General features: G+C 38.5%; 1 protein-coding gene across 20 annotated transcripts in view; it reads right to left on the reverse strand.

The window, feature by feature from the left end:
- The window catches only part of MAGI1 (membrane associated guanylate kinase, WW and PDZ domain containing 1), a 656,496-nt gene that overhangs the window by 113,967 nt on the left and 517,692 nt on the right, over positions 1-24,837 (reverse strand). For all 20 annotated transcript variants that reach the window (XM_045493448.1, XM_045493457.1, XM_045493443.1 and 17 more), the window contains exons 4-6: positions 20,331-20,537; positions 11,713-11,914; positions 2,698-2,780 (exon numbers count right to left, since the gene is read on the reverse strand). In XM_045493448.1, coding sequence (XP_045349404.1) covers positions 2,698-2,780; positions 11,713-11,914; positions 20,331-20,537 — 492 coding nt within the window. The remainder of the gene's footprint in view (positions 1-2,697; positions 2,781-11,712; positions 11,915-20,330; positions 20,538-24,837) is intronic.

The raw sequence follows: 24,837 nt of genomic DNA on the forward strand, positions 1-24,837 counted from the left end.
AAAAGAGTGCTCTGGGTCTAGTGTAAGGAGAGTAGGCAAGAGTGTGGGTGACAGAGGCATGTGACCTGGACTAGGATGCCACAGGCAACAAAGAAAATCGTGCATGGATTCCAGAGATACCTGAGAGGCAAAGTAAATTCAGAGGGTAGATGGGTTGAAATCAAGGTCAAGTAGTAGGTCAAGGGGGACTCACAGGTATACATGAATTTTACCCTCAACCGAGATAGGAAACACTTACAGAGGACCAGATTTTGGGGGGTAGAGATCCTTAGTTGGGTTTTATTCAGACTGTGTTTGAAATCTCTTTCAGACAAAAAGCATTATCAACCAAGCATTTTTAAATATTGGCCTGGAGCTCAAAGGCAAGGTGGAAGGCTTCTAATTGAACTAGATATACAGAAACAACAAATGGAGTTATATACTAAAGATCAAAGTCCCAAGCCACTTTCTTACTTTTTTGGAGCCAGAAAACAGAGTATATGAAAAATTTTACAATAACTATGAAGCGATATTGTTACAGACCATGTGCATATGGCCTCCAGAGAACAGAAATTGAATACAGGAACAATACTGTGAGCAAAAACACTATTCTTCTTGGTGTCACGACATAAACAACAACACAAGGCAGATTTGTGTTACGTGGCAACAGCAAATGAAGGTGTGGGGACTGATAAATGTTAGAGTGGTAACATCTGGTTATATATTCACACTGTGTATACAGACATACATATAATTTCTACTGGAAAAAGCATATATGAATCCTAAGTTGAAAGGATAAATGGATAACCTAATGGTATTTGGTATGAATACATACTTGTTCCAAAGGTAATAACATTAACACCAATGACAAGAATTCTAAGAATTAAAAATAACAGTTGACCATTCAATAGCACAGGGGTTGCGGGTACTGACTCTCCACAGTGCAAAAGTCTGTATATAACTTGTGAATTCCCCAAAACTTAACTACAAATAGTCTACTGTTGACTGAAAACCTTACCAATAATATAGTCGATAAGCACTTATTTTGTAGAAGTATTTTATACTGTATTCTTACAATAGTACTTAATCTTTTCTTAATGTTTTTGGTATTTCAAGGCTATACATCATCTGCAAGGTGTTCAAATTGTCCGAGATCTCTAAAAATTTTTCTAATATATTGAAAAAATCTGCATAAAAGTGGACCACTGCAGTTCAATCCTGTGTTGTTCAAGGCTGAACTGCAATAGATTCGGTAACAAAATCATTCAGTAATTCTACTCAACAGTTTTACTCCATTAAGTTTCTCCTGGTAAAAGCTACTGGAGTCTTCTATCATCTATGAAATTATAATAACAGGCATTTTTATATGTTCCCAGTATAATTATAATGGAGACCGCACTGAAGAGCCTATGGTAAAAGAAGTCCAAAATGCCTTCAAAATCATCCAGCATCAAATAAAGATTAAATTTTGTTCTTCGAAATTTTATGGTTGAATGCATTTTATGTTCTGATGTTTGAATATCGGTCACTTTCGTATTACACATTAAACATAATACTTGGATAATCAGGACAGTTCATTATCCCTTAAGCATGTAAAATAATGAGGCTGACTACACGTGTTCCATTCCTTCTTCAGCAACCAAAATCAGGGAAGCATCTCACTCAGGTCTCCTTAGTCAGGAGGATTTGTATTTCCACTTGGAGTCACTCCCATAAATATGAACACACAATTTTATGCTCATTTCATGGTATCTGCAATCCATGTAGAACGGAAAGATCTAGAAGTACAAGGTTTTTGGCAGTATTATAGTTCACTGGCTTGTATTTGCAGGCAAACCTCAAGTTTATATAATTCTGCCCCATAGGACAAATTAATAAAGTTTCACTATCTTTCAGTAAAATATGTATTCCATAATTATACTACTAACTCAAATGCCAGAAATGAATAATGAGCAGATAAACAAACCATTTCCCTTTTAATTCGTCCATGTCAAAAAGTAATTTTGGTACAACTTGGGACCGACTTCAGAGTACTGAAAAGGAAACATTTGTTCTAATTTTTTTCATTTTGGAAAAATAATTAGAAATCCCAAAGCCGTGAAATAAACGTTTTAAAATAGTAACTCTCTTAGCCAATTGATTCTTTTTCAAGATTAACAGGCAGAGTAGAGCTAAGGGTAACACCTCGGGCTCTTTCTTGGAAGAATCTACTTTTTAGATAATCAGGATATATTCTAAGTTACACAGAGATTCCCAAGAAGTCACGATCCGCTTTTCCTATGCCAAGTTATGAAATATGTAGAATTCAAGAAAATTTCTTGATTTTTTTTTCCTCTAAGACTTTCCTAATACAGGATTAGGACCCCATAGATGAGTAACCAGAGCACCTTTGGTTTTTATATTCCTAGAGATTTTCTAGAGTGTTCTCCAAGGTCCTGAAGCCAGAGGTTATATTTTCATTGAAATAGTTTGTGTTAAAATTCTGTTTAAAATGGAGATACTAGTATACATCTGCCTTCATGTGTAAACAAACTGTTCTTTAAAAACAATTCTGATTGCCCTCCAATTCTGATTGCCCTACAGTTTATTTACTAGAAATGAGATGACTTTTTAAAAACTCATTTGTTAAATCCTGGTTGACCTTGCTGTAACTCCTTAAAATTTGCACATGTGAACAGCCTCAAGCACACTTGAACCAAGACCTTGCTAGCCCCTTACCATCATCTTCACACTCTTCCAGAGGCTTCTGCTGCTTGTTCAGGCACCGAGGGTCTAACCAAGATGTTGTTTTCGTGTTATGGCTGAAATCCAGAAACAAAAACAAGAAAAACATTTGAAAAGAGAGAGAGAGAAAAAGCAAAAAGCTCAATGACAACAGAATTACATGTTCTTGAACATTTTCCCTCAACCAGAGCAAAGCTACTTCCCAACAACAAACTCATCCCAGAAGAGAGCCCGAGTTTGGAATTACAAAAAGCTTGGGAAATGTCCATCAATGGATGAATGGGTAAAGAAGATGTGGTATATACATACAATGCAGTATTACTGGGCAATCAAAAAGAATGAAATCTTGCCATTCACAACTGCCTGGATGGAATTATAGGGTATTATGCTAAGCGAAATTACTCAGTGAGAGAAAGACAAATATCATAGGACTTCACTCGTATGAGGACTTTAAGATACAAAACAGATGAACATAGGAGAAGAGAAGCAAAAATAATATAGAAACAGGGAGGGGGACAAAACATAAGAGACTCTTAAATACAGAGAACAAACTGAGGGTTGCTGGAGGGACTCCAGGTGGGAGGGGGTATGGGCTAAATGGGTCAGGGGCATTAAGGAATCTACTCCTGAAATCATTGTTGCGCTATATGCTAACTAAAATGGATGTAAATTAAAAAAAGAAAATAAAAGGCTTAGGAAGAGCCTTCAGTAGGCTTTTTACTTATTTAAGGTACAATCATTCTGTTATGGAAAGCTTAAAATGTGATGTCAGTTTTATTTTTGAAAAATGGGTTCCAAATGATACCCCTTGTCTATGCTGTCTCCCCTTATCTAGACTGATTTTAGTCTTCACCTTTACAGAAGAGCAAACTCCAATTTGCTTTCAATTTGTCTGTGACTTAAACCTTGGATGCTGGAATTCACCAAGAATGCTGCTATTTCACTCATTACATTACATAAGAATTCCCCCTGATAGCACGAAACTACCTCAATTCACACAATTGGCTCAAAGCTGCTAATACCTATCATTAATCGCAGCATCCTGAATTATGTTGTACACAATAGTGAAGACAACCCAAAATTACCTATCATAAACAAAATCTGAGCCAAACCCCCCCCCCCCCCCCCCCGCAACAAAAGCTTGGAGAAGCTAAATGTGTCTGCCTCCCGGAGGGCATCGTCTGACTCCAGGGGAAGTTTCAAGAGACACTGAGTGAGGCCTTGAACGTCTGAAGGTGTGCGGGACCAGTGCAAGAGATAGATATTGGCCTTCAACCACGTTAAAACTGGCACGAGAATGTCTGGAGGAAGTGCCCCGAAGCAGCTCAGGACCCTGGGATGAGGTTCTGCGTGAGCTCCCAGGCCAGTCTATGCAAGCTAAATGGGAGAGGCAAAGAACTACAAGGCCAGTAGTTCAAACTGCAAACCAGAAATGAAAAAAAACAATTTTTTTTTAATTTAGGTAGTAACCTAAATCGTTTTTGGAAGTCTGAAGTTTGGGTTGTAAATGCTGAAAAACACTACCATAGTCATTTTAAATGATTCAAATCTTATTAACTGCTGCAAAAACTTAGGGCTTAAGTGAAAAACAGAATGCGCAAATGTATATACAAATCATCTCAACCGTATTAAAAAGGAAAAAAAAAAGAAAGTTAATATAATATAGCAACAACTACTGCCACTAATAGGATTGATCCGCTTACAATGACCAGAATCTAATCTTTTTACCTATTTGTTACAATTTATTTCATCGTTATGATAACCTTATGAAGTATTGACGCATTTTACAGATAAGAAAATTGAGGACAGAAAAATGAGGACATTTGTACAAAGATAGTCTGTTGGTACCGAGAAACACTGGCAATCAAACCCAGGGAGTCCAACACTACAACTCATGGTCTGTACTGTTCCTACACCAGTAATATAGCGATAATGGTCACTGCGGCGATGGAAGATTATGTATGATTTTTTAAAAGCAATTCTGTATTATGAGATAATTATAGATTAACCTGTAGTTATAAGAAAGAACAAAGAGGGATCCTACATGCCCTTTACCCAGATTCCCCCAATGGTAACATCTTATAAAACTATAGTACAATGTCACTGTGGAATACCGACTGATAGCCACAAGTCAAGACACAAAACAATTCCAACATCACAAGGATCTCTCATGTTACTCTTTTCTTTTAAAAATGTGTATTTACTTATTTTGAGAGAGAGAGACAGAGAGAGAGAGAGAGAGAGAGAGAGAGAGAAAATGAGCCGAGGAGGGGCAGAGAGAGAGGGAGACAGAGAATCCCAAGCAGGCTCTGAGCTGCCAGTGCTGAGCCCGATGTGAAGCTCGATCCCATGAACTGAACCATGAGATCATGACCTGAACTGAGATCACAAGTCAGATGCTTAATGGACTCAGCCACCCAGGCACCCCTCTCATGTTACTCTTTTATAGCCATATCTGGTTCCCTCCTAATCTCTGCCCCGAAAACCCTTTTTAAGTCCTTGGCAACTGCTAATCTCATGTTGTCCACATGTATAGTGCTGTCATTGCAAAAATGCTCTAAAAATGGAATCAGACAGTATGTAATCTTTGAGGATTGCTATTTTTCATTCATTCTCATCAAGGTTGTTGTATATATCAATAAATTATTTTTAATGCTGAATAGTATTCCATGGCATGAATGTACCAGAGTTTAATCACTGAAGGACATCTAGGTTATTTCCAGTTGTTGGTTATTTAGGAGAAATCTACTATAAACATACATGTCCAGGTTTTTTGGTAAATATAAGTGTTCACTTCTTTGGCCAAATGTGCAATTGCTGGGTCATATGGGTAGTTGCATGTTTAGTTTTATAAGAAACTGCAGCCACTGTGGAAATCAGTGTGGAGGTTCCTCAGAAAGTTAAAAAGCACCACTAAGACTGCACTACTAGATGCTGAGCCAAAGAATACAAAAATACTCATTCAAAGGAGCACATGTACCTCAATATTTATAGCAGCATTATCAAAAACAGCCATAGTATGGAAAGAGCCCAAAAGCCCATCGAATGATGAATGGATAAAGAAGTGGGGTGTGTGTGTGTGTGTGTGTGTGTGTGTGTGTGTGTGTATATATAATGTATAATATATAAAATATATTTATATATATAAAATATATTTATATATAAATATATTATTTATGTATTTATTATTTTTAAATAAATATTTAAATATTTATATATTTCTTATTATATATTTATTATAAAATATATAAAATATATTTATATATATAATATATATATAAATATATATATAATATATAAAATATATTTATATATAAATATATAAAATGGAATATTACTCAGCCATCAAAGGGAATGAAATCTTGCCATATGCAATGCTGTGGATGGAACTAGAGGGTATTATGCTAAGCAAAATAAGTCAGTTAGAGAAAGTCAAATACCATATGATTTCACTTCTATGTGGAATTTAAGAAACAAAACAGATAAGGGAAGGGGGGAAAAAAAAGAGAGGGCGGCCATAAAAGACTTCTAACTATAGAGAACAAACTGAGGGTTGCTGGAGGGGAGGTCGGCAGGTCATGTGCTAAATGGGTGATGAGCATTAAGGAGGGCACTTGTTGTGATGAGTACTGGGTGTTATACTAAGTGATGAATCATTAATTCTACTCCTAAAACCAGTATTACACTACATGGGAACTAACTAGAATTTAAATACTTACAAAAATAAAATAAAAACTTATTGACGATTTTAAAAAAAGAAACCACCCAACGGCTTTCTAGAACGCCATACAATTTTACATGGCCACCAGCAATGATCTAGTTTCTCTGCATCTGTGCCGTCATTTACCTTCTTACTATTTTTTATTTTAGCCATCCTAACAGGTATGTAATGATATCTTTCTGGGTTTAATTTGCATCTCCCTCATGGTAATGATGGTGAACATTTTTTCACGTGCTTCCTTGCCATCTGTATATCCTTTCAGTGAAACGTCTGCAGCTCATTTTCTCACTGATCTTTTTTTTTTTTTTAATGTCACTATTGAGTTTGGAGAGATCTTTATATACTCTAGATAACAGTCCATTTTCAGATATGGGGTTTGCAAACGTTTTCTCCCACTCTGTAGTTTGCTTTTTAAAACATCCTCTTATTCGGGTCTTTTGTGAAGCAAATGTTTTTTTATTTTTTTTTATTTTGATGATGCTGTATTTATCAGTAATTCCTTTTAGGGTTCAATGTTTTTGATGTCAAGTCTTAAAAACTCCTTGTCTGGACCTAGAGCTCAAAAAAAATTTTTTTTTCCTAAAAACTTTCATTGCCTTGTGTTTTACACTTAAGTCTGTGATGAGCTACTGTGAATTAATTTCTTTGTATAAATTATGAGGCTGAGGTTGAGCCTCATTTATTTACCTCTGGCTAAACATTCGCTCCAATAGCACTTCTTTGAAAAGGCTATCTTCTTCCCTGCAGTGAATGGCTTTGGCATCTTTGTTGAAAATCACTTAGACATACTTGTGGGTCTGTTTCTGGGTTTCATTGTTCCACGTGCCCATTTCGTCGCCAACGCCACACAGCCTCTGTTACTACGGCTATATAATACGTCTTGATAATGGACAAACTGATTAAGCTTATTCTTCTCTTTTAAAACTATTCCAGCTATTTTGGCTCCTTGGCCTTTCTATATAAACTTTGTTTATTCATGTCTAGTGTTGTATTTTTATTTTTGAGAGGGGGGCAGGTGCAGAGAGAAAGGGGGACACAGAGGATCAGAAGGAGGCTCTGTGCTGACAGCAGAGAGCCCGATGTTGGGGTCCAACTCAGAACCGTGAGATCATGACCTGGGTCAAAGTCGGACACTTGACCAACCGAGCCACCCAGGTGTCCCCCTATAAAAATTTTAAAATAAACTTGTCTATACTAACAAAAGCCTTCACTGAGATTTTGACAGAATTTTCGCTAAACGTGCATATCCATTTTGGGAGAGTGGACATCTTTACTATATAATTGAGTCTTTCAATCTATGGAAGACATCTCTCCATTTAGACTTTCTTTGATTTCTTTCAACAACATTTTGTAGTCTGCAGTATATAACATCCTATACATATCTTGTTAGATTTATGCTGAAGTGGAGTTTTTTGGGAAGAAAATGTGAATTATATTTTTTCTTGAATTTTGATGTCCATGTGGTCATAAATACAATGATATTTGTATGCTTATCTTTTATCTTGTGATCTGGCTGAACTTACTGATTCTAGGACATTTTTTTACATTTCTTGTGATTTTGTACTTTCTTACACATTTCTTGGGTATGGTCATGTGATCTGCATAGAGGGACAGTTTTCTTCCTTCTTTTTCAAACTATAGGCCTTTTATTTCCTTTTCCTGACTTACTCTCCTGGCTAGAACTTACAAAACCAGGTTGATTAAGAGTGGTGAGACCTGGGGCGCCTGGGTGGCTCAGTCGGTTGAGCATTTGACTTCGGCTCAGGTCGTGATCTCACGGCTTGTGGGTTCGAGCCCCGTGTCGGGCTCTGCGCTGACAGCTCAGAGCCTGGAGCCTGCTTCAGATTGTGTGTCTCCCTCTCTCTCTGCCCCTGCCCCCCCACTCACACTCTGTCTCTCTCCTTCAAAAATAAGTAAACATTAAAAAAAAAAAAAGAGTGGTGAGAGCTAATATCATTGCTTGTTCCCAATCATGCAGGGGAAGTATTTTTTTTTTGTCTTTTACCACTAAGTGTCATGTTAGCTGTAGGTTTTCTGTAGATATTCTTTATCAAGCCAAGAAAATTCCCCTTGTTCTTGTTTTTCTGAGAACTTTTATCATGAATGAGTGCTGAATTTTGTCAAAGATTTTGCATTGATAAATATGATGTCGGGTTTTTTCTTTAGTATCTTAATATGGTAGATTGTATTTATGAATTTTCCAAATATTGAACCAGTCTTATATCCTTGGGATAATTTCTACTTGGTCATGGTATAAAATTCTTTCTCTGTTATGGAGTATTATTTGCTGACATTTTGGTACAGATTTTTAAGTCTATAATCATGAGCTCTTGCTCTGTAGTTTTCTTTTTTTCTTAGACTCTCCTTGTTTGTTTTTGGTAACAAGGTAACAACAGTCTCATAAACATAATTGGTAAGTGTTCCTCTAATTCTGTTTTCAGGAAGAGACTGTATAGAAATTTAATTCTTGGAGTGGTTCTCCAGTGAAACCATCTGGGCCTGGAGATTTCTTTTTCATGAGTTTTTAAATGACAAATTCATTTTCCTTAGTCATTATGGAGCTATTTAAATTATCTATTTCATACAGATGAGTTGTGGTAGTTCGTGCTTCTCATGAAATTGGCCCATTTTATCTAAGTTGTCAACTTTCTGTGTGTAGGTTTGTTGGCAACATTCTCTGATTACCTTTTAATGTCTTCAGGGTCTGCGGTGATCCCTGTTTGATTCCTAATGCTGGTAATCTGTGTCTTCTCTAATCTTTTTCTTTGTCACTTTCACTTGGCTATTGTTCACTGAACAGTAGACCTTCAACTTCAATTTGAATATAACAGATTTACTTATATTTTTATTTATTTTATAGCTTAATTGGCCATTTTGTGGTTGTTTTTTTTTTTTTTTTGTCTTAGGTTTTTTTTTTTTTTTTTAGCGGTATATAAACCATGGTGAATCTTAACAGAGAATCTTAATAATAGAGCCAAAGTGTAGCATTTTAAAAACTGACTATTATTGTGGCACACAGATGGCTCATTTGGTTAAGTGTCTCACTCTTGATTTCAACTCAGGTCATGATCTCATGATTCATGACATCAAGCTCCGTGTCAGGCTCTGTGCTGATCGCATTAAATAAACATTAAAAAACAAATTTAGTGGGGCACCTGAGCAGCTCAGTTAGTTAAGCGTCTGATTTTGGCTCAGGTCAGGACCTCACGGTTTGTGAGTTCGAGACCCACGTCAGACTCTGTGCTAACAGCTCACTCAGAGCCTGGAGACTACTCTGTATTCTGTGTCTCACTCTTTCTTTGCCCCTCCTCCATTCACAGTCTGTCTCTCTCTCTCTCTCAAAAATAAAAACACATTAAAAAAAAATTTAAAACAAATTTTAAAAAGTTGACTATTATTGGAGAAAAAATGCTATTACCTGAGATTCTTAGAATAATTTCAATTGTTTGTATATTTTTCCATTTTTAGTAAACCACTTATTAAATGCTTAATTTTAAAAACATTTTTTTAAAAGTTGATTTATTATTGAGAGACAAAGAGAGACAGAGTATGAGCAGGGGAGGAGCAGAGAGAGTAGGAGACACAGAATCCAAGCGGGCTCTAGGCTTTGAGCTGTTAGCACAGAGCCCAACACGGGGCTTGAACCCACAAAGTGCGAGATCATGACCTGAGCCAAAGTTGGACGCTTAACTGACTGAGCCACCCAGGCTCCCCTTAAATGTTTAACTTTTAGTAATATCTTGTATATACATATATACGTATATATGTATATGCATATGTATACACACATAGATATATGTAAGTTTTATAATTTTAAAAGATTTTTCACATCTGTATAGTGTAATCCACCCTTTATTCACAGAAGCTAAGTTGTAAGATCTCCAGCGGATGATTGAAACTGTAGATTTATATATAGTACCAAATCCTAAATATACTATGTTTTCTCCTATACATACATACCTATGGTGAGGTTTAATTTATTAAATTAGGCACAGTAAGAAATTAACAATAGCTAATAAAAAAGAACACTTATAACAATATCTTATAATAAAATTTATGTGAATGTGGCCTCTCTCTAAGTATATTATTGTACTGTACTCACCCTTCTTCTTGTGATGACGTGAGATGATAAAATGCCTATGTGATGAGATGAAATGAGGAGAATGACATAAGCACTGTGACGTAGCATGAGGCCACTAGTGACCTTCTGACAATGTGTCAGGAGGATCATCTGTTTCCAGAACACAGTTGACCATGAGTGACTAAAACTGTGCCACGTGTGGGGCGCCTAGGTGGCGCAGTCGGTTAAGCGTCCGACTTCAGCCAGGTCACGATCTCGCGGTCCGTGAGTTCGAGCCCCGCGTCAGGCTCTGGGCTGATGGCTCAGAGCCTGGAGCCTGTTTCCGATTCTGTGTCTCCCTCTCTCTCTGCCCTCCCCCGTTCATGCTCTGTCTCTCTCTGTCCCAAAAATAAATAAACGTTGAAAAAAAAAAAACCACTTAAAAAAAAACTGTGCCACGTGAGACTACAGGGTAGGGACTGGGGGAGGGAGGCTACCATATTCTCAAATTTCAATCCATGTAATTGCACCGTGTAAAAAAAAAAAAAATCAACTTAGAATGGATCATACACCTAAATGGAAAATGTAAGCAATAAAACTTCTAAAACAAAGATGGCAGACAACGACAGCTTTATAACTTTGATTTAGGCAAAAACTTCTCAGCCAGCACACTAAAAGCACAGCCCACAAAAGAAAAACATTGATAAATCAGACTTCCTCAAAATTAAGAACTTGGGGCTCTTCAAAAGACACAGTCAAGACAATGAAAAGTCAGACTTGGAAAAAATGTTCACAAACCACAAAGATGTTAAAGGAATTGTATTCAGAATGTATGAAGAACTCTTAAAACGCAACTGAAAAAAAAAACAACAACAAAAAACCCTAAAGCCCTTGCAACCCAATTAAAAAAAAGTAACCAAAGAATTTACTGAATGGCTCCATATGTTCTTTATATATTATGCCCTAATTTATATATACACCAGAATATGGTTGTTTCACTCTTGAGGGAAATTATTAACTTAAGCTTCTTCAAGATCCTCAGACTCAATGATTGGGAGGCTGTGCTGATTTCTTTTTGGCACAAAGCCTGTGAAACTATATGAAAGAAAACCATCAGCGCAAAATCAGTCCTTTCAGATGTAATTTACAACCGTAGCCACTAGGGGGCGAGAAGGAAGAGTGACGACATTAAGGGACAGCTTCAGAGAGGACGAAAGGTATACTTTACTCTATAAAATAGACTTCTCCATTTTCGGTGTATGCCATCTCCCAGTTCTCGGGTAGAGGACCTAAATTATCCTCTGCACAAAGAGGTAGGTATTGAGGGAACTTCTGAGAAGCGTCCGTGATGGGAGCAGCGACGATGCTACTATTCACAGGTGGTAACGCTGTTTCTTGGAGAGTGTGCTCTTCCTGGGCACCGGAATCGGCTGTCAAATTGCAGAGAGAGGAGGAGAGAGAGAGAGACAGAGAGAGAAAAATTCATCAATCATACCTCAAAGCAAGGTGTTCACTACTGTCTGCATCTATATTCTTAAAAGCCCTCGCTCTTTCCCAACTGCTGGCCATCAACTCTATTGTTTTATTTAGACGGAAGTTCTCTTAATAGAAAACATCAAAATGACAGACCACATTTATCGCACTTAAAAAGAAAGATGAGAAAGACATGCTCAAATAACACTGCTCAAAATCTTGGAAATGCCAAAGAAGAAACAAATTCAGAACTAAAACCCTAACGTCTCTTATACCAATAGGGGCATCAAAACACAGACTGAGCCACACTCTCACTCCTAGGTGTCATTTGGTTTCATGACTCAGCAGGCCTTGGACAGCAAGAAGAAAACAGATAGGGTGGCATCATTCTCCATTTTTGTAACATTTAGAACATTTTTGGTAGACAGGGGCAAAGATCAAACACCGACACACCAAGCTGGTAAGTATATAAAACTTTAGAGTGTAGACACAGCTATTCCAGTGAGTCAGATTCTAGCTTCTTTTGGAAAAGTAAGGGAATGTTCTTGCAAAAAACAAGACAGTTACCCCCAGAACAGTATCATGTGGGTGGACTAATTTGACTTGGGTTTTAAAAGAAGACTCGAAGTACATGAATCTCCTTGCGTTCTTATTAACTGGAAACATCAAGAGATGATGTCATCAACGTATCTACAAATGGCGCTGCTGACATTCTGGCTGAATTTTTATGAGGATGTTAAACGTCAGTCTCCACGGGGCTTTAAAAACATAAGAATCAGGAGTTGTGGTTATTTTCCACCTCCCACAGGAATTCTCCTGTAGACATGATTTCTGAAAGCAGACTGAGGAATAATGAAAGGCCGTTTTCAAATCTTTCTCTCATGACTCGCTCCCAACGATGCACAAGAGAATGAAGCTAATTCAGAAGTTGGATGGGGGGCACATGGAGCCTATTAAACAACGACTTCCACCAAAAATCTGCCACCACTGAGGAGGACGCCTGTGGTCTTTCCCTGCAATTCATCTCTACCCTCTTTCTCTAGAACCAGCTCTCAGACTTCCCTTTGGAAATCCAACCCATCAAAGTCCTTGTGGTCCAGGTGGGGACTGACTTAAACCCACACCTAGCTCACGTGGTATGCCCAAGTCACAGGGCTATCACTCTTGCCTTTCTTATTGGGTCAGGTGCCTGATCCAAAGCAAATGAATGTCAGGCATACAAGCGTTTAATTCCAGCAAATTAAATTTGGATGCTGAAATTATTAAGCTGACGGATTCTCATGCTGCAGGTGCTCGTGGCCATCTTGACACAGGTTGGCAAGACCTGACTTAGAATTAAGTCTACAAAGCGGACAGCAGAAATGAAAGAGAAAGCTGCCTAATATTCCTGCCTGAGCCACTGATGCCATGTACTGCTGGCCTCTTCAGTTGCTTGATCCTCTAAATTCTTGCTTGAGCCAATTTGAGTTGGTTTCACAATTTGTATCCATGAGTGCAGGTTAATAAAAGAACTAGAATTTTTAAGGAGAAAAAAGGAAATGAAGCCAACAGGGAAGAAACAATTTGAAATTACAAATCGACAGAAAATAAATTCGAAACTTGGCAGGATTTAAAAGAGTCGCCCTTAAGTCTCTAGGAGCCAACGTATATTCATTTTTGGTATTTTTATGTTTTTATTTTCGAGAGAGGGAGACAGAATGCGAGCAGGGGAGGGGTAGAGAGAGAGGGAGACAGAATCTGAAGCAACTCCAGGCTCCGAGCTGTCAGCACAGAGCCCGACGCGGGGCTCGAACTCACGGACCGCGAGATCATGACCTGAGCCGAAGTCGGACTCCCAACCGACTGAGCCACCCAGGCGCCCCTTTTCTGGTATTTTTAGAATGTACACTTCCTACATGGACATGTACATAGCAATCACCCAGAAAGATGGTGAAAGTGCAGATTCTGACTCCCTACTATAGAGAATAGACTTGGGGGATCGTTCCAAAATGTGCATTTTTAAACCACCCAGTGATGGAGATTCAGAGACAAGAATCATACTTGGAGGACAGAGATAAAGAGCTCTCAAAAGACTCACTAGAACTTTCACCTTCTGGGAGGGGTTCTGTCTTGCTGCCGACGGGCCAGAGTCCAAACTCCTATGTCTGCAGTGCCAGCTGAGGCACAAATAATATGTCTAGATGGAGCATTGCAGAGGGTGCAGCCTTTCTGATGGGGGCAAGGAATTCTGTGTGCCATGTCAGCATCCTGAGGAAGAGTGGACTCAGTATTTCCAGATTTCTTTTTAATGTTTATTTATTTTTGAGAGAGAGACAGAGACAGAGACAGAGCATGAGTGGTGGAGGGGCAGAGAGAGAGGGAGACATAGAATCTGAAACAGGCTCCAGGCTCTGAGCTGTCAGCACAGAGCCCGACACGGGGCTTGAACTCACAAGATCATGACCAGAGCAGAAGTCAGATGAGCTACCCAGGTGGCCCCTCCAGATCTGTTTTTTAAAGAGAAGGTGGGAATCTGTATTTTTATGCAAAACGTTCCCAATACTTCAATCACAATTCCTTTAAAAAAGCAATATGGCACAAGCAAAAAAAAACAAAAACAAAAACAAAAACAAAACAGAAAGAGAAGAGAACAAATACCGATTACAAGCTCTGACTTAGAAGCCAGACTGCCTAACTTTGAATCCTGGCCTCACCTGTTGCTAATTTGGGCAACACACTTAACCTCTGAAAGCCCTGGTTTCCTCATCTATAAAATGGGGATATGGTACCAACCTCACTGGGTTGTGGGGAGGAATGCATGAATTTAGTAAAGCAGTCAGTACAGTGTGTAGGATACAGCTAACAGTATTTGTTAGCTGCTATCATCCTCAGTTTCTTCATCAAAGTTATTATGATTAACCTTTGCCTTCAGGTCAGCTTGGGCCCTCAGGATGGATGTGACATCAGACCACAGTCCAGATCACAGAGTTTGCCCATTTCTAGCTGTGTGACTTCAGAACGGACGGACTACCTTCCTGAGCAACTGATTCCTCAACTGTAAAGTGAAAACAAAATGCACATGCCAGAAGAACTGAAGGACTGAGGACACCGTAAAATGCCTGCCAAAGGGCCTGGCACTCAGTGTGGGCCTGACGGGTCCTCAGGGACTGGGACCAGCTACTAGAAACGTAAATGTCCAAAGTCAGTGATCATCTTTTAACATGGTATTTAAGGGCTAGAGAAGTCCTAGGACAATGGATGACATTCAATAATTTTATGTAAGAATTTTAATCAACCCATTTTAATAGAAGCTGGATGTAACAAAAAAAAGGGGGTAGTGGCAACAGGCCGGACATAAACATTAAAGGATTCGGTTAAACTCTCAATGTAATTTATGTAAAAAGAAAAGTCCTACCAGCGTTCCAAAACCTTGACTATGGGAAGGGAATGTTAGCTCACTGGCAAAATATCTAAGCAACTATAATTTCCTAAAGAAAAATTAAAATTCCTCTAGCAACCAGACCTTATTGTAAAGTATCCAAATATTTTTCATTTTGTATATTGCACATGTCTTCTTTAAACACATGCTTGATTGACGTATGACTGACATACAAAAAGCCATCGATATTTTTTATTAAAAATATTTCAGCTTCACCGAGGTATAGTGACAAAATTGTAAGATATTTAAAGTGCACATGATGATGACTTCATACTGTCAAAGGATTCCTCCCATCTAATTGATGAACAAAAACAAAGCTACAGATGTTTAGTGTGAGCAACTTGACGTGTTTGGCTTTCTGTGTCTTCTTTCCAGTTGAACAGAACCTCAAACAATCGCATTCTCTCAAAATGCAAAGCCCAAAAATGAGAGGCTGGAAAAAAGTACAGACTTAAAAATTAATAGTCCTAATCATGGCTCTGACCTTGACATGTGCTCTGATTTCAGAACATCTTTCAATGGATTCACCGAACATTTAGGAGCATTGCTGTCACTCTCTTATGAAAGGTTGCCAATGGATCCCAACGGGATAGGTAGAAGGGACTGTTGGAACACAGACCGGATGGGCAACGAGGAAGCCCGGTTCTCCCACTGTCTAGAGTGAGGGAACATGCACTTTTCCTTGGTGATCTCATCTGGAAAATGGGGGAGGTAATACCTGTGTTGCTTATCTCTAAAGATTTCCAGGTGGTTTATAGGATACATGTGAAAAGGACTTGTAAACCATAAATAACATCGATAACTTTTTCATTCGTAGTAAATAGGAAGCTTCCAAGCATTTAACATACACATACACATACTTGGGGGCTTTTGAGGGTAACTTTGAGAATATAAACTCATGTCAAAAATACACTTCCGGAGCCTATATTGCATTATGTACTTTGAGATTATGTGCATCCTTGCCTGGGTACATAACTAATAAACCTGATTCAAACACAAATAGCACACTGGATGAGCATGTAGGCTCTGGAGTCAGCTTGAAATGACAGCTTTGACACTCACTGGTTTTGTGAACTTGGACAAGCTATTAGACCTCTCTAGCATATGGGTAAAGAGCTTAGCAAAATGCCTGCCACATAGCAATGGAGAAACATTAGCTCTTAGAGTAATATTATCTCTTGACAGTCCAAAGCAATGTTTTATCATTGCCTACTAATGGAAAAGAAGCATCTGCAACCTCATGTTCAATAACAGGGGGGCTGTTGGGAGAAAAAAAAAGCCTTCAAAACACAATTAAATATCTTGATGTCTCCTAGAGGAGGTTAATGGATGACCTAGCTACTTTTTAGTTGTGGTGGCTTGTTACATATTTTCCAAGCTGTACGAAACAAAGTACTTACACAAATGCGCTTTAAAAATTTTTTTATTTGTATAAATGTGTGTGCTTGGCTCATAACTCTACCTTCATGAAGCACGCGTAGCGTTCATTTTCAAGGGCTCCTTCAGGTACATAGTTTGGGCGCAGTTTGTAGAAGAATGCTTTGTGTTCAACAGTCAGCACTGTGGGGAGTATCTGGGGTGACTGTTCACTGCTCAGCTCCTGCCTCCGTCACAGACGGTGGCAGGGATTGTGGCCACCTCCCCAGGATGCTTCTGACCATGTATTTCCTGCCTTTGCCTGCAGACATTCCCAATATCACTTAGGCATGCTATTTAGACATCGTGTGCCTCTTTCCAAAGCCACAGAGCAGAAATCTGCTAAGATAATAACAACAGCATGTGAATTAAAAATATCCTGGTCAATATTTTTAATAGCTCCATAGCGTTTCCATATTTGGATATGACACTCATTCCTTTATCACAACTCTCGCAACCCAGAGCCAAGACCTCATTATGTTACTGTCACTCTGTGCTCCAAGTGGCTGGTGGATTGCTACTTAAAGTGGTTCAGAGAGCAAAATGCTTTGACATAGCTAGTTTGATACACATATCATAGACACAGAGATACACACAGTGTCAATTATTTGAAAGAATTTATATGAGTTAGGGTATGACAGGCTGTCAGCTGTCACAGTCACAGCTCGGTAAGTGAGGAGGCATTTACTCAACACACTGAGGATACCCATCACATGTACATCTGAACATCACTCCTCTATGCATCCTACCAGCTTTCTGGGGGTTAGGACAGGAAGCTGCAGAAGACGTTCAAGTGTCACTTGGCTTTTGTGTGTGTGCGCGCACGGAATGAATGATCAGACTGAATACAGCAATGATGACCTGGGCCCAAAAGTTTTTCTTTGATGCCAGGATTTCAAGCGAAGATTGAATGGAGTCAGAATTTCTGAGTCATGTTTTCTAAGAGACAAAGGTTCCTAGTAGTTAGACATAGGAAGTGCATTAAAACCAACTGTCAACAATTCCTACTTTGTTCTTGCTTTATACCAAGAAATTACTTAATAAATAGAGGAGAGACAAGGACACTCATTTCTCCTGGGGAGACATGGCAGGAGTGTTTCGCTGCATATCACTGCCCAGGTCTTCTTTCTGTGCCCGGAAATATGTTTTGGGTTACGTCATGATGTGCTATCCTTATTTGTTGAAAGATCAAGACATTATAATGTTAGCTACTTTTAAAAAGAAATATTTTAACTTTTTTCCAAAACTGGCTTTCATATCAGCAAGGACTACTAAATATGAATCAGATATTTCTACGTGAATGAAAGGAACTGATTTAAATAAATGCCTATGTAATAAAAGATGGGGCAAATTTCTCCTAGCTGGAACAATAGTAGGTCAGCCCCTGGCCTAATCCATTCTAATTGGAAAATGAAAATTTTTGTGGACTCAAAATCTTAGAGCTAGAAGGGGGAACTTAGACATGATTTAACCTTAACCATTTTACAGATGAGGAAAGTTAGAAATTACGTTCATTGTAAGACAACTACTGAGAACCAAGAAACCAGGATAACAAATTAGGTCTCTTCTTTATCTAATGCTTCTTGCGGAAGGATTGGGTTACTGGTGTGACAATAAAGCCATCAAAAATTGTTTTAATTGTCATCTTGAAGAATTTCAGGCTTCTGAGCATAATGAGAAAAAGTCATAGGAATGCAAGCGGGTACAGCCACTCTTTAGAAAACAGTATGGAGGTTCCTCAAAAAACTAAAAATAGAACTACCCTACGACCCAGCAATGGCACTACTAGGTATTTATTCAAGGGATACAGGTGTGCTGTTTCGAAGGGACACACGCACCCCCATGTTTATAGCAGCACTATCAACAATAGCCAAAGTATGGAAAGAGACCAAATGTCCATCGATGGATGAATCAATAAATAAAATGTGGTATATATATACAGTGGAGTATTACTCGGCAATCAAAAAGAATGAAATCTTGCCATTTGCACCTACATGGATGGAACTGGAGGGTACTACGCTAAGTGAAATTAGTCACAGAAAGACAAAATTCCTATGACTTCACTCATATGAGAACTTTAAGAGACAAGACAGATGAACATAAGGGAAGGGAAACAAAAATAATATAAAAACAGGGAGGGGGACAAAGCAGAAGAGACTCACAAATATGGAGAACAAACAGAGGGTTACTGGAGGGGTTGTGGAAAGGGGATGGGCTAAATGGGTAAGGGGCACTAAGGAATCTATTCCTGGGAAATCATTGTTGCACTAGATGCTAACTAATTTGGATGTAAATTAAAAAAAAATAAAAAAGAAAACAAATTAATAAAAAAAAAGAAAACGTCAAAGAGGCCTATATAGGCTGTAGAAAGTATTGAACAAACACATTTTCTTAAATATTCTATTAGATTTGCAAACACGAGAAGGAAAATATGGAGTTTAACTAATTTCCCCATTATTGGGAAGGAGTCTACTCAAGTAAGGACTGTAGTGTGATGATGTCAAGAAAGGTCACCAAGAGAGAGAAACACCTCATATGCTGCAGATAGATAACTGCTCCATAGCTATACTCTAAAGTATTGAAGAAATTACTTTTTAAGTACAGAAAGAACAGAAGAAACAAGGTGTTCTTCAAAGTCACAATATTATAAACGGGAGTGACTCACGCCTTGTGCAGTTGCTCCATCCCGAGTTACTGTATAAAGTCAAACCTCCATAAAGTGAAAAACATTTGTGATCCATTCTTGGTCACTACACTAACCCAAGAAATAAACACCATAGCCTCTGTGAATGGTGCCCCCAGGAAGTGGGTGCTACCCAACCAGTCTAGTCTTACCTAGGGGCCTTGTCCTTGAAGATCGCCTCATAAAATACAACGTATCTAAGCTTGGGGGTACATAGCCTTGAATGTACATATAAATGTACAACGCAATGAGTAATATATGTTATATAATATAGAATGCATATGCAAGACAGAAACGAGTGTTTATTATCTTTCCATGTTTCTCCATTTGGGGGCGGACAGAAAAATTGGCATAAGCTAATTGAATACATTATAGAGTTCCACTGGAATCTGTACTTGCAAAGGTATGAGAGAAAAGGTTGCTATTAGCCTTCTATCAGCATCAATGAATATTAAACCGGTAAACAAATTATCTTATTTGTCTTTATAAGCAATCAGTCGTAATTATGGAATACTGTCAAGGCCAAGAAATAAATGAACAAAATACAAATATTCTTAAGACCTATCGTTTTGAAGAGAAGGAAATAATGCTGAATATTCTAGATTCCCTTCTACAGACATTTCATTCTAGCCCCTTTAAGATATTTGGGTGATGTTAAAATGGTCTTGCAAAGAAGCATGAAAAATAGACCAAGGAAAAGTCACCTCTTCTCCAAATCTCGCATGGTCAGAGACAGAATTTTGTCAGCCCTTCTGAATTCTTCCTGAGAACAGACACCTTCTCATCACTGTCTACAAACGCCTCCCACCGCCTCTTCCCCCGAGTCCATCGAGGGGGAAGGTCGTCTGGTCTTTACCTGTAAAGCTACTGTTCATTTCAGGAACGTCATCCTCCTCCTCATTCTCCGTGTGGACTATGCCAGCATTTTGCATATCATTGTAGGACTTGGTTCGCTTTGGGGTCGACTGCTTGGAGCCAGACTGAAGGCTTTGCAAGGCATCCGTCGTGATCACTTTCCCACTGACTGGCTGGCTAGGAGGTTTGGGTGTCCCATAATAGTTTCCTAGGTGATGGAGAGACACATTTGCATGTTTTAGAAAGAATACTTTGTTTTTTTCAAGACTTCACATCCAAATCTCTCAGCACATTAAAAAAAACATTTTTTTTTTTTTTTTTTTTTTTAAATAGAAAGCCAGAACAAACTGTATTTCATTTCTGGAATAGGTTGCGAAAGAAGTCGTTCCTCCCCAGCTAGACATGGTGATTTCAGAAGCCAGGAGGAAAGCTGCATTGTTTAGTTGCAAAGTAGCTACTACTAGGGCTAAAAACAAAGGCGGCTGTACTGAATAGCAGAACTTCATCCTCAGTGCATTTGAAATTCAGTGGGTCACCTTTTTACATACATGCGCCAGCGTTATGCTGAATCCGATTTAGACCTAGCCTCACAGAAAATGAAAAATTCATTATTGCCAGCACCCTTACAGGCCTACCAAGTCAAGGTCACTTTCCCTTAATAAGGAGACTCCTTAAGAGGGAACCAGGGCATTATTTAAAAAGGAGGACAGTGAATACCACGTGGCACCTCTTTAACTGAATGGCAGACTTGACTCTCAGGGTCATGTGGGGTGGGAGTGAACCCTTGCCAAGTTCTAAGAGAAAACTGTGTCAATGAAGGCACGATGGCCACTCTTAGTAACTGTCCATTTCGCGTTTAGCCACTTTTCCCCAATGTTTCGCTCAGTGATTTTGAGCAGTATCTGGATGGATTTTTACATTTTTTAATTTTAATACGTGTGTATATTTTTAATGTGGACTAAAAAAAAAGTCTAGCTCCTAAGTTAAGGTAGTAATATAAAGGTGACTTTTAAAATTAAGCGAAAAAGCAATACTTTTTAAAACTGACTTTAATTTTAAAAAGGCAGCTAGCTATAGGGGTGCCTGGGTGGCTCAGCTGGTTAAGCATCTCACACTTAGTTTCAGCTCAGGTCATGATTTCACGGTTTGTGGGTTCAAGCCCCACATCAGGCTCTGCACTAACAATGTGGAGCCTGCTTTGGATTCTTTCTCTCTCCCTCTCTCAAAATACATAAACTCAAAAAAAAAAAAAAAAGATAGCTATATCTAATAAAAATTAATTAACCGAATAAATAATAGTAGTGGCAATGATTCCTTTTGAAAACTTAAGTAAAAAATAAGTTATTTTAAAGAATATTTCAAACAAGTAATAGATATTATGTTCAGATGTAGACAAAATCATAAAGGTGATTCACGAATAGCCGAAGTTTGAAAAATGCAGCTTCTAATCAATAATACGCAGTGACTACATGATAAAAAAAACGTTAGCATGAGAATGCCACTAATCCATTCACCATCTCACGTCTTTTACAGGAAGGCCAGGAAGATAAATTATACTGAGTCTTTCAATAAATCCTAAGCAATGTTTGTAATTCCATGCTTCATAATGTAGAATTTATAAATAATAACAAACCCTGTATACACTGTTTCTTCCCAAGGACTCAGCCCGCTGCCTAACTTCCATACATAATTACATAAAATACACATTTTACTACAAACGCACAAAAGCAAAAGGAGACAGTAATATGCTCTTCTGCATGAGACACACACAGATGGTCAAGAAGTGGCTTCCATTGAACCTTATTTTATAATTAAAATTTCTTGTTTATTAACATTATTTCTTTAAAATCCTTTTTGAACCACGACACTTACGAGTATACACACCCACTTTCTTTGACAGTGGTGTAAGACTGGGTGTCAGCGGGGAACTCTCAACACACAAGTTAAAAGGTGCAGGAGACTACTGGGCATCTCTCTGGTATCCTTCTAGAGAGAAACCTAAAAAGCACATTCTGGAGGCTTGTACTCAACTGAATCATTATAGTTCTTTCACGGAAGATGATACTATCAATTTCTTCAAAAAAACTTGTCAGGTGTCCAAGTGAAAGGTACAGAAACTGAATATAACCACTAACACGTGGGCAAGGGTGAAGCACATGTATGAACCAAGGCCTCTTCTGCATTTCTACAGAGGTTACATCTAAGGACCTCCCACCCTTTTGCTGAAGTTGAAAGGAGACCACAGTGCTGACTTTTTCACAATCTGAAGACTATTAATGAGGCAGGTAAGTAAAACAGCTCACGATTTAAAAGATTATCTTCACAGGGAACAAAAAATAGAGACAAAGGTCTACTGAATTTAATTCTAATTCCTTCTGATCACTATTACACCAAGCATCATGTTCATGTTTGAGTTAGAAGTTAAAGACCAAAGTCTATATAAGACTCTTCCACTCAAAGATGTGACCAAGGGATGGGTCCCTTTATTCATAATTTTATAATTATAATTTTACAAACATGATCATTCATTTCCAGTGTCATGAAACCAAATCAACATTCAGGAAGCTGTTGTCATTAAAAAAAAAAAAAATCAATGAAAACTTAGACATCTTCAGTTAATGACAAAAATAAATGTTGGGAAAAGAAAAGTTCTACCTAAATTTGACAAATAGGTGTGGATTTTCCCAAGTTTTCAAGTGCAGAGTCTTTCTTAAATTAAGTGAATAGAAGATTTCAAAGCAACGATAAACTCCCCAAATAATCCATTTATTCACAGTTGTTTCCTGTTTCTGAAAATTAATACTGGACACAAAAAAAGTACATATTATTATGCTGAACCACATGCAGTTACCGTCATAGAAGACAAAAGTGTCTCGGGTCAGTCATCTCATTCAGGTTTATCTGAGGTATAGGCGTGAAAAGTATGCGGCCCATCACGCGGCCCACCAAAGTGGTAAAGAGAGTTTTGCCTTCAAATCCTTGCTTCACCACTAACTGACTCTGTGACCCTAGGCGTTTAGCCATTAAAAAACAAAAACAAAAACCAAAAAAAAACCCTCATCGTCCCCTTCTGTAAAATTAGGGTTCTAAAAATACCTCGTTTGTATCTAGAGCACCTGTTTCGAGGATAAAATAAGATGGTCCATTAAAAGTCTTTAACCCACATGAAAGTCTGCTACTACACTGACACTGACAAACACTACTTAAATGTTGATAGTTTGTTTCTAATCATTAAAATGAGCTCATTCCTGGGGCGCCTGGGTGGCTCAGTTGGTTGGGCATCCGACTTTGGCTCAGGTCATGATCTCATGGTTTGTGGGTTCGAACCCTGTGTCGGGCTCTGTGCTGACAGTTCGGAGCCTGGAGCCTGCTTTGGATTCTGTCTCCTTCTCTCTCTGCCCCTCCCCACGTGTGCTCTGTTTCTCTGTCTCTCAAAAATAAATAAATGTAAAAACAAATTTTTTTTTTTAAAAAAATGAGCTCATTCCACCATGTTGGAAGGGTTAATGAGACAGTGTATCTGGAGTGCTTGGGACATGACAACTGGGTACTATTCCTTTACTCAGGCAAAATGTGCCAGAGACCAAACAACCTTGGCAAGTTTTTTACACTCAGTTTAATACTTCCTCTCTAAGACATAAATGACACCCCCAGGCCTAGCAACCTCATAGGATGATCATGAAGGTCAAATTATTTAACTTGCTGGAAGGTACCCTATAAACTATAAGGGGTTATAAATGGGAGATGGTGTAATTAGTCAGGTATCTCCAGCATTTATTTTCCTTGTTGACTACGAATTTTATAGAAAAGCTTATATTTGGTGGTTTTCTAATTACATAAGGTTCAACTTTCCTTCACAGATATGTTTTTTCCCATAGATTAAAAAAATAATTTGAATTAGTCACTAATATAAAAATGGAATATTTCTTTTCTTTTCTTTTTTTTAAAGATTTCGTCATTTTTAAGAAATTTCTACACCCAACGTGGGGCTTGAACTTACAACCCTGAGATAAAGAGTCACACGCTCAACTGACTGAGCCAGCCAGGTCCTGCAAAAAATGGAATGTTTCTGATTCAAATCTGGATATACTGAGAAGTGCTGCTTGGCAAATATAAACTCTGGTTCCTCGGATTCCATCTCTTCCAGGTAATGTTGATGACAAGTACGTGACCAAAGCCAAGTCACCTGGAGTACACTTGTTGCATTAAGGATTTTTGGAGAGAAGTTGTTCTACCCTTGTGTGTCCCTGCTCTTGCTGGACAAATATCTTGGCCCCAATCCAGGCTGATGCCATGTGAAGGTATGGTCGCACAAAGTAGCCTGGACTCAGGAGGGAAGGAAGAAAACCTAAAACTTCAAAACAGCCTTGGGGCACTTGGGTGGCTCAGTCGGTTAAGCATCTGACTCTGGGGTTCGTGATCTCACAGTTCATGGGTTCAAGGCCTGCATCAGGCTCTGCTGTGAAGCCTGCTTGGGATTCTCTCCCTCTCTCCCTCTCAAAAGAAAT

The sequence above is a fragment of the Leopardus geoffroyi genome, chromosome A2, assembly GCF_018350155.1.
Source record: "Leopardus geoffroyi isolate Oge1 chromosome A2, O.geoffroyi_Oge1_pat1.0, whole genome shotgun sequence".
Lineage (NCBI taxonomy): Eukaryota > Metazoa > Chordata > Mammalia > Carnivora > Felidae > Leopardus > Leopardus geoffroyi.